This window comes from Salminus brasiliensis, chromosome 18 (assembly GCF_030463535.1).
Source record: "Salminus brasiliensis chromosome 18, fSalBra1.hap2, whole genome shotgun sequence".
Classification (NCBI taxonomy): domain Eukaryota; kingdom Metazoa; phylum Chordata; class Actinopteri; order Characiformes; family Bryconidae; genus Salminus; species Salminus brasiliensis.
The window spans coordinates 14,875,866-14,886,129 of record NC_132895.1 but is presented as its reverse complement, the minus strand read 5'-3'; the positions used below and the strand labels follow the sequence as shown (position 1 = coordinate 14,886,129).

The following is a 10,264-nucleotide window of genomic DNA, read 5'->3' as shown; positions in this document are numbered from 1 at the left end:
GAATAAATCTAGGTAAATAAGTGAATAAAAATAAATATATTTGATACAAAACCCATTCAGAGTAAAGATGAGCCAATGTATGTAAATCATATGACCAAAGCATTTTATATGGTTATATAAACTCTTATTTTACATACTGTACACAAACTCAAAAAACTGTAAACCCCCAAAAAGACTTAAAATAAACTTAAATTTAGCTTAAAACTTTAAACCCCTTTGACAAACACACAGTCAGCTGCGTTAGCCGCAATAAAGAACACATACAACGGGGAGTCCCTACGTCTCTGGCAACCCTAGCTTGCAGCAGTGAGGACAGTCAGGAGCGGAGCGCCGTAAAGGGGCTGTTTTGGAGCGGGGAGGTCATTGGAAAGTGAGGCATCATTCCACAACATTTCAGCCCAAAAACACGGACACTGCATGAGGTGTCAGGCATTCTGATAGCAGACTAGCCTCTCCTGGACCCAGCCTCTTTTTTCAACGGCCGAAATGTTGCGTTTAGCGCTGCGTGTCAGACCGTGTGTCCGGTCCGCCCGGCCCGCTGTCCTATCGGGCCCCGCGCCGGCACCGAGTCACCTCAGACGGCTGCACAGTACCCGCAGTCTGGGCCGCTCCACCCGGGCTTACAGTGGCGTCCTCAGCGGCTCAACCCGCGTCTTACAACACCAGACTGCTGCCTTCAGTCAGAGCAGCCGGGTCTACAGCCTGCCGCCCCACCAGAAGGTAAGGACGGCTAAGCTAACCGGGCTAACCGTGTTAGCGAGCTACAGCGGACTCAGCCAGCCGGCTGAAGCAGCTGCCGGACCGGGAGGACCGAACTGACTTGTTGCGCCTACGAGCTTTTGCACTTGCGATAAGCCCTCATGTTCCAGATTGCGCTCTCTATCGACATTTTCATTAGCAGAGACCAAATCAGTGTCCTCTGAGAGAAAGCGATGGCGGCTTCGTTAATGTGAGCCACTCCTCTGTGATTTCTGTGCTGTATGAGAATGTGCCTCGCCTTTAAGGGCATCCATATGCCATCCCTTTCAGACCGGTGTCACCTTGAAACGATATCTAGCTCATTTTAGCTTTTAGACGTTTCTTTTCAGTCTATGTAAGATTTTATTGTGTCATCTATATCATGATAGATGTGTTGTAGTCTGTGGTTGCGTCCATAGCTACATATTTGGAGGTAGGAGCGCTAGACCTCTTTACCATGGCTGGGCAGAGAATGGGCCAGTTTCTCAGACATGGATTTGGCCTGGCCTTGAACTAAGTTCCAGCACCAGTGTTGAATTACCTTTCTTTTTTAGTCTACTCTTAGACTTACCTCGGGTCTGGGAAACTGGCCAAATACACGATCTAGGCAAAAGTATTGGGACACCTGCTCATTGCTTGTTTCTTCCAAAATCAAGCCTATTAAAAAGAGTTTATGCTGCTTTTGTTGAAGTAACTAGTATTCTCTACTGTCCAGGGAGGACTTTCTGTTAGATTGTGAGGATTTGATTGCATTCAGCATCAAGAGCGTAAACGAGGTCTGAATGTTGATGAGAACCAGCCCACCTCATCGTCCCCAACTTTCCAGCTCATCCCAAAAATATTGGACGGAGCACCAACCTTCATTTCAGAGAACACAGTTCTCAGTGCTGGGGAACTTTATACCCCTCTAGCCCACGCCTGGCATTAGGCATGGGGCCAGTAGGTTAATGTGTCCTCTCCAGAGAGTCCTATTCTGTTGGCAGTACGTCTCTACAGGGACTGGACTAGCAGTGTGTGCACATATGCTCATCTGTGTCAGCAATAAGTGTAACCTAAGCTAAAGTAGCTTAATGCATTCGTTAGAATACATATAGTGTACATATTATTACCATTGTCAACAGTTGCCATGATGATGTAGCTATCTCGTATTATATAATAATTGAGCAGATGATGAAACCTGACTTATCGGACAGTAGGGCTTCCGATCGGCGCAGCTGCGTAATGCAGTGCTCTATCAACGGGACATCACCATCCATGGCCTGGAGACCTCGCTCCGCCTAGGTGGATAGGATAACAAATCCTCTTCCCCATCACTCAGCATGGTGCAGATCTCTGTTTGCTGATGTAACAGAACTGAAAGTTAACCTTCGAAGTGTATTCAGCTGTCCAGTGAAGTTGCGTTAGTGGCAAGATTTGAAGGCATGGCTTTATGTGACTCGTAGAAGATCTTCAATCAATGGTAGCATTATGTGATCGGGCAGAGCTAGAATTGATGATGCATGAGCCCCGATTTTCCTCACAGGTGTATGTTAAGTAATTACATGATTAGATATGCAGATGTCAGTGGATTTCGTCTTGGCTGAGGACCTGTAGAGTAACCTCTTTCCATTTTGGACAGGTGGAACTCCCTGCTTTGTCTCCCACAATGCAGTCGGGCACCATCGCTCGGTGGGAAAAGAAGGAGGGTGATAAAATCAATGAGGGTGACCTGATCGCTGAGGTACAGCAAAATGTTTTAGTCTTCATAATGAAGCAAATCAGCTCGTAAGTACTCTTCTGTATGTAAAGAATATCGTATTCGTTTCAGGTGGAGACAGACAAGGCCACGGTAGGATTTGAGATGCTGGAGGAGTGCTATCTGGCAAAGATCTTGGTGCCAGAGGGCACGAGAGATGTGCCCATTGGAGGAGTCATCTGTATTACTGTTGACAAGTGAGTTCATTTTTACATTAAATTGATAGCTGAAGTTTGTCAAAACTAAGCTAAAGGTTTTTTTTGCTCCCATTTACTTAATCTATGTTTTCATTGATCTTTGACCTCAGCCCTGACCTCATCCCCGCATTTAAGGACTTTACTCTGGAAAAACTGGCCACTTTAGCTCCTGCAGCAGCAGCAGCAGCCCCTCCGCCTCCAGCCGCACCTGCTGCTGCCCCCTCTCCTCCTCAGGCTCCAGGCAGCTCCTACCCACCGCATATGAAGGTAAGTGGTGATGGCCATTGGAGATGCATTAAGTTTAACAGCACCAGTAGCATCAAGTAGCAAACTTTGTAGTCGGTATCATTTGGTTTGTGAGTTTAATTAAAATAAAGTGCCTTGATTTCTTTGCAATTTGTAGATTCTGCTACCAGCTCTGTCTCCCACCATGACGATGGGAACTGTACAGCGCTGGGAGAAGAAAGTGGGTGAAAAATTGAATGAGGGTGATCTGCTTGCTGAAATCGAGACAGATAAGGCCACAATTGGTAAGCTAACATTGATAAAGGTCTTTAATTGTTTGTTTGGTCATCATCGTACATAATAAAAATCTTAAACAAACAATATTTTACAGTGCCGTATTTACTCATAGCTGTGTCTGACCAGGAGATTGGAGTCTAGTTAAAGCTAACGATTTGTGTTTGTTCTTTTTTTGGGGTGTTTTCCACTGACATGCTTTCACGCTCTGTAAGTGCTTTTGCTTTTGCTCCTGTGTGTTGGTCAGGTTTTGAAGTGCAGGAGGAGGGCTACCTGGCTAAGATCATGATTTCAGAGGGAACCAGGGACGTCCCTCTGGGCACACCACTCTGTATCATGGTAGAGAAAGAGTCTGATATTCAAGCATTTGCAGACTATGTGGAGACAGGTGTTGCTGCAACCCCACCTCCAGCTCCCACACCGGTAAAAACTGTTTACTTTTTCCATTTGTTTTGTATTTTTATGACTCTGCAAGACCATCTAGTTAGTGATGGATGTATAGATGAGTTGAGGTCATAACAGGTATCCTCAGACTGACATCGACAAGCCAAAGTGGTGGTTTCATTCTTTCTGATTTCCCCTAGATTTCAGGGATATATAGTCTGAAAAGGGCAGCAGTGTTGGCACTGCAGTACGTTCCCGTTGTTCATGTCCAGCTTGCAACACTTTTGAGATTATAGCAGTGTGGCGTAAGACTTTATTTTTGGTATCTTTGGTTTCTATCATGCCAAGGCCACAGTTACTGCAATCTCTGTAAGAGGAGGGTGATGTCATTATTTGTTTGTTGTGAAAAAAATTGAGTAGCTTCCCACTGAAATTCTGCTTTTAAGAACTTTCCTCACAGGTCTAAGCTCACTGTTCATTAAAACTGAACCTGGCCTTGATGTTTAAATATTTGCATGGCATTCTGTATTTCCAGTTGATTACATTTTTTCCCCCGATCCGAGTCTCTTAATGGTGATTACCGACCAATTCCAATCTTTATGTTTCTAGAAATAATACAGTCCCACAACTTGGGTGAGATGCGCTAACACACAATAGTAAACCCTAGTAGCAGTAACATTTGAAATGATTTCTTTTGTTTTTTTGTAAATTATTTTTTTAAACTGTTTAAAGTGTTTAACATTGAGCAAACCAGTCTGACTGACCTTCCTGACCATTCAGCTCCCAGTTCCTTTACAACTCTGCAGTCTAATTCCTTAGTGTGTGTGTGCATTAGCCTCCTCCTTGGTTATGAAAAATTTTCCATGTCATGGAAAATTGAAGAGTTTTCTTCTAACATATGAACTAAAACTGCTTTAACTGCTGTTCTGTGTGCCTTTTGTCGATTGCTGAATCACGTTTACAGCGAGACATCCCTAGTCTCCAGTATTTTTTAACTGGTGCCATCTGGTAAAACACAGTTGTCAGATTAAACCCAGTTTAAACCTCACTTCCTATTTCTCTAAAATACATTGAAGATGTTGCCAAGATTCCAGCTCAGTGGTGCAGCATGTCTAGACAATACTCTTGAGGTAGTGAAGGAATGTTTAATTTTTACAGCACGTGTGTGCCAACACAAGTTCTTTTGGAGTAGATGACATATCATATTCAGAGTATAAATGGGATTTGTTATTGAACTTGTGACTGAATTAAACTGAGACTGTTAGACTGTAGTCAGCATTGTGGAAAAACCCTATGTGGACAATGTAATGTTTAATTGAAAGCTGTTATTTTGGGTTGTGTGTGCAGTGTTAGCATATAGTATGTACTTCTGACATGATGTGCTGCAAAATCTCACAACTGTGAATTTCAATGAAGGTGGCGGCCCCTCCCCCAGCAGCCGCTCCAGTGGCCCCGGCCCCTGCAGCTGCTGCTGCTCCCGCTGCTGCTGCTAGAAAGGGACGAGTGTTTGCCAGCCCTCTAGCCAAGAAACTGGCATCTGAGAAGGGCATCGACCTTGCACAGGTTGCTGGTGAGTTTTCAGTTTTCAAAATTTGACAGTTTCTCTTCAGAGGCGATTTCTTGACGGACTAAGTAAGAGAATGAACCTCAGACAACTGCACCTCCCTACTCAGGCACCGGACCAGACGGCAGGATAACCAAGAAAGACATTGAGAACTTTGTTCCAGCAAAGGCTGCTCCTGTGAGTGAAATGCATTCTAGGGCATAAGCTTTTCTGTCTGGAAGTGGCAAGATTACATTTTCCCCAATGTAATATTTTACCATAATTTCAAAGTATAGTAATCATTCCTCCTGCTTTTCATGCTACCAGTCTCCGGCAGCTGCTCCTGCAGCACCTACACCCAGCCGTGCCGCTGCTCCAGCTGTGGCTCCAGTTCCCACTGGCACCTTTACTGACATCCCAATCAGCAATATTCGTAGAGTGAGTTTTCTTCACCACATCATGCTCAACACTTTTTTATAGTGCTTCAAAGAGGAGGCATTTGATATCTGTTCTTCCCTCTTTTCTCCTTCCTTTGTGCTGATAAGGTGATTGCCCAGAGGCTGATTCAGTCGAAGCAGACTATTCCTCACTACTACCTGTCTGTGGACATCAATATGGACCAAGTTCTGGACCTCAGAAAAGAACTGAATGCGGTGAGATTGTAAATGGCTTCCGTTTTCTGTGAAAAAAGACACAGGATGTGTGTGTGGCTATTTTGGCTGAAAGTGAGAGGATTGCGTTTGAGATTCTTGTTTCTGTATCACCCCATGATCAGGAGGTAAAAGCAGATAACATCAAACTCTCGGTCAATGACTTCATCGTCAAAGCCTCAGCATTGGCATGTTTAAAGGTGCCAGAGGCCAACTCCTCCTGGATGGACACCGTCATCCGGCAGTGAGTGATGCATTTCTGCCTCCGGCCACCAGAAGGCAGCTTTGTCCTTTAAATAAATATAGCATAACACACAACATTCACTACACTGCTGTAATTATTAGTATTGACTTTTGTTCTTGCTTGTTCCTTACAGAAATCATGTGGTAGATGTTAGTGTTGCAGTCAGCACACCCAACGGTTTGATCACTCCCATTGTCTTCAATGCCCACATCAAGGGCCTTGCAGCTATAAGCAACGATACAGCCATGTTGGCTGCTAAGGCACGTGAAGGCAAGTTGCAGCCCCATGAATTTCAGGTGAGTTCCACAGCTTTTAAGCTTTTTTTGCTTTTTTGTTAGGGTTTTTGTAACTGACCACCCAAGACTTTTGCCCAGTATGTCATTGAAAGGACACATTGAGGTTACATACAAACATCTAGATGCTGAGGATTTTTACAACTCAGTATAAAATGTGAAAGTTGGTCTGTTACATATTTGTGTTCTGTTTTCCAGGGAGGCACTTTCACAGTCTCTAATCTGGGCATGTATGGCATCAAGAACTTCTCGGCTATCATCAATCCTCCTCAAGCCTGCATCCTGGCAGTGGGGGGCTCAGAAAAGAGGCTGCTGCCTGCAGATAATGAGAGAGGGTGAGAGGTTCACTGCTGTCTATGCCATAGCATTCTGTGAACAGACAGAAGTATAATATGAAACTGTAAAAAAAAAACGAGAGGAAATCCCAGATGACCAGATAGATCAGATGTCTATGTTCACACATAATCAGGTATAAATACTCTTCTGCTGCAGATGAAATGTTAACAGTGTTTCTAGCCTCTAGTGCGAGGGATGCCATGCTAATGATTAATTCGAAATTGCACAATTTATACTTCCCTATTTCTATGTATTTGCTGTAAGCTACTCTGTTAATTTCTTCAGACGTCTGCATAGAAAAGACACTTTGTCATACATGACTCAGGATATGGTGCCAATGCTGCTGCAGCTCTGTTGCCATTGAACAAACGTGTTACACATACCTGAATGTTTGATTCACCTTGATGACATTCACAACAGTTGTGAAAAGCAATTTATTTTTCTTTTCATATCCTATTTCTGAAAGTTTTTGTTGTGCGATTCAGAAAGTGTTAAATATGTAGATGATCTTTGATACGTGCATTCAGACATTAAATATGGTGTGTAGCAGTGGTACAGCGCGGAGGGAGGTCTGCCTAGAAAATCACAGATGCTTGAATCTGGATAAGACAAAAATGAACAGATCAGCATTGAGCTTAGTGGCAAGAGTAGGCAATTCAGCCTTCAATTTTCTTTTGAGTATGAGAGAGAAAAACAGACATTAGCCCTGTCTGTACAGGATTAAATTTACTCGTCCTCTGAGAAAATTTCATGCAGGATTACCGGCTGTTCTCACTAAACTCCCAGGATCTGATCATTTTAGTCATGTCCAGATTCATATATCTGTGTTTTACCAGAGAGATGCAGAATTTTATTGGAAAAAGGTTTTTGGCCACTGCTACCTGCTGTATTTAGTCTCTTCGCACACATATCAAAGATCCATCAGAAGGTATAAAACACTTTCTAAATACTGATACAAAAAATAAAATCACATCAATTTTCGCATCTTTTCATTGTGAATTAAATTAAGAGCAAGCATCTCTTTCACTGTTCATATGCAGCTGTTATGAATGTGGTCAAGTAACAGTGAGGTGAAAACCTTTAGCTAGGAACTCACTCCTCCTCTGATAATATTATTGCGTCCGGATGCAGAGTTTTATCACTGAGGAGACGTGTAAAATGTTTTATTAGACGTCCATCTGACTAATCCGGTCTGAATAAGGCTTTTGTTGATCTGCACGGTAATAAAAACACTGAGGACGCACTATAAAAGAGAGTATTACCCCAGGACCCCATATAACTTTTATCCTGTTCACACAGAGCTTTGCGTGTAGCTCAGGATTGACTGGGCCTGCATTCTTTGTTTTTAATTAAGCTTTTTTTTCTTCGCAGGTTTGATGTAGCCAACGTGATGTCCGTTACTCTTAGCTGTGATCACCGGGTGGTGGATGGAGCAGTAGGGGCTCAGTGGCTGGCAGAGTTCCGCAAGTTCCTGGAGAAACCCATGAATATGCTGCTTTGAGCGGGGGGCTGGCCTTGCCCCTCAGCTGAAAACACCAGGACTTTTGGATAGATTGGAGGCGGTCTCTTTCAAACGTTATGCATACAAATTATACCAGGCTCTTTTCTCCCCTCTCGTTTTCACACTTATCTTTCACTTTATGCACCCAAGGGTACTGTATTTATACAGCGTTAACATAACAGGGCCTGAAATAATCTCTCCAACCAGAGTAGTATGTTACTGTCTAGGTCAATTTGTAGAGTGCGGCAGTAGACGGAATTGTTGGACGAGGGTTTTGTTTTCTGCCAGGGAACTTTTTAGAAGCACCCCAAGCTGTGTGTCCTTCTCTCAAGGGGTTGAAAACTGTCCAAGTTCACCGGTTCCCTTCACCAAGCTTTTACCCCTTGCTGTGGTCCCATTATGCCTCACTTACCTGGTACATTGGGAGACCGTTTGGCATAGAGAGAGGAAGTGCTATATGTTCCTAAGGAAGAAAAAGTGAAACAATAATGAAACGCTCCAGTGCCAAAGGAACCTATCATCATCTCTATGTCTCTTTCTGGGTAAAGGTTTCTAAAGGCAACTGTGCTCCTGTTTTCTTTCACACTTCAACCTTTTTACAAATCTTAAATGGTGTTTCATGCTTCCTGAGTTGTACATACATGTAGTGATTTCCTCTCTGGGCTATGTGGCGCCCCTGTATAAGATGACCTTATTTGAACGCTGAACGGCGTTTATTTATTACATCTGTCACTCCAGACAAAGCACGTTGGTGCCTTTGTTCTGTGTTCTTATTTCTTACAAATGTTTTTTTTTTAACATGACTATTTTCAAATCCATATTTCTGTATTGAATACGCACAAACACGCAGAGCTGGGCAAACTGCTTCTTAAATAAACAAATTCAGATTCCCTAAATTGAACTAAAATGCTGAACTGAAGTTATGGTCTGCATATTAATGATCTAAGAGGTTGGTTCAGGGCATAGTGGTCATAGCCAGGAAGTGTTGGCAAATCAATGGTTACAGCTAAAGGGAAGTCAGATATATGTTGTTGTTGTTATTAATAATTATATTATTATTATTATTATTATTATTATTATAAAAGAGAGAGAATAAACAGAAAAGAAAAGTTCTCATGTGTTTTAAAAGACCCAAAGCTAGTTTTGCTGGGAGGTAGGACCTTTTGAATATAAGGTTTCTTGTGTTTATACTGCTATTCCTATGGACAAGTCTATGATTTGTCTAAAGATCACACCACAGTCTCCATTACTGGCAACTCCAGAGTTTGTTGAATATGTATATTTAAATGAGATATTATAACCAGTAATAAACCCCTTTATGTAATGTTTTCACTTTTCCAAGGTCAAGTTTGTGTGCAGTTGCTGTTTTTTGCACTAATATTAAGAATGTGTGTCTTTGTACCCATGTGTTGACGCTATCACTCTAAATATGATTGGTGAAACATATGTCGATGATGAAAAGTAGTGCAAGAACTCAATTCTAATGAACAACAGAACAATACGTTTGTAAAACAAATATAAAATAGATGCATTTTTCTAATACTATTACTCATACACCTGAGTTAGTGCATTTAGTAAATAAATAAATAATAATAAAAGCCTAAACCAAGAGACTGTGCACAAACACACAAGGTGGCAACTTGGATCCAAGTTAATATATTTACAAATATGAATTTATATGGGATGGATCTTATCCGACTCCACCTCTGGATCAGTGGAAGCACAACGGGAGAAGCTGGATTGGGGTCTCCTAGTGGCTTTCAGGAGTCAGCTTTTTAACAGGATCAGGAGGCAAACAAAGTGCAAAAAAGCCAATCAGTTTGCAGGATTTATAAGGGACCCTGTCAGCCAATCGGATTAGAGGATTCACCAAACCATTCGGGAAAAGGACTCAAAGTAGTCAATCAGAACACAGGATTCAGCTAAATAACCAGATTGCAGGATTAAGCTAACCAATCAGAATACAGGATTGTGCTTCTTTAATGGAATTGCTAATCAGAACAAATGATTGAGGTTTATGCCCGTGGTCACACTATTCTTCATTAAAATGCTATAACACCATAACTATATACATATAAATATTTAATAATAACTCACTATGATTTTACATTTGATATATACATA

At 42.2% G+C, this 10,264-nt stretch overlaps 1 protein-coding gene across 1 annotated transcript; it reads left to right on the top strand.

The window, feature by feature from the left end:
* The first annotated feature begins 316 nt into the window (after positions 1–316).
* dlat (dihydrolipoamide S-acetyltransferase (E2 component of pyruvate dehydrogenase complex)) lies at positions 317–9,487 on the top strand. The gene is made up of 14 exons (XM_072662242.1): positions 317–720; positions 2,357–2,458; positions 2,546–2,670; positions 2,781–2,937; positions 3,074–3,200; positions 3,437–3,612; positions 4,990–5,143; positions 5,247–5,314; positions 5,444–5,554; positions 5,662–5,769; positions 5,892–6,010; positions 6,144–6,306; positions 6,502–6,638; positions 8,011–9,487. The coding sequence occupies exons 1-14, from the start codon at positions 487–489 to the stop codon at positions 8,138–8,140; spliced, it is 1,911 nt and encodes a 636-aa protein (XP_072518343.1). The 5' UTR covers positions 317–486; the 3' UTR covers positions 8,141–9,487.
* The last annotated feature ends 777 nt before the right edge of the window (positions 9,488–10,264 follow it).

Bases quoted from the DNA above. Each gene is read 5' to 3' on its own strand.
- dlat (XM_072662242.1), top strand. From the start codon at position 487: ATGTTGCGTTTAGCGCTGCGTGTCAGACCGTGTGTCCGGTCCGCCCGG. The intron at 3,201-3,436 runs GTAAGCTAACAT...TGTGTTGGTCAG, and splicing joins GACAGATAAGGCCACAATTG to GTTTTGAAGTGCAGGAGGAG. The intron at 5,555-5,661 runs GTGAGTTTTCTT...TGTGCTGATAAG, and splicing joins CAATCAGCAATATTCGTAGA to GTGATTGCCCAGAGGCTGAT.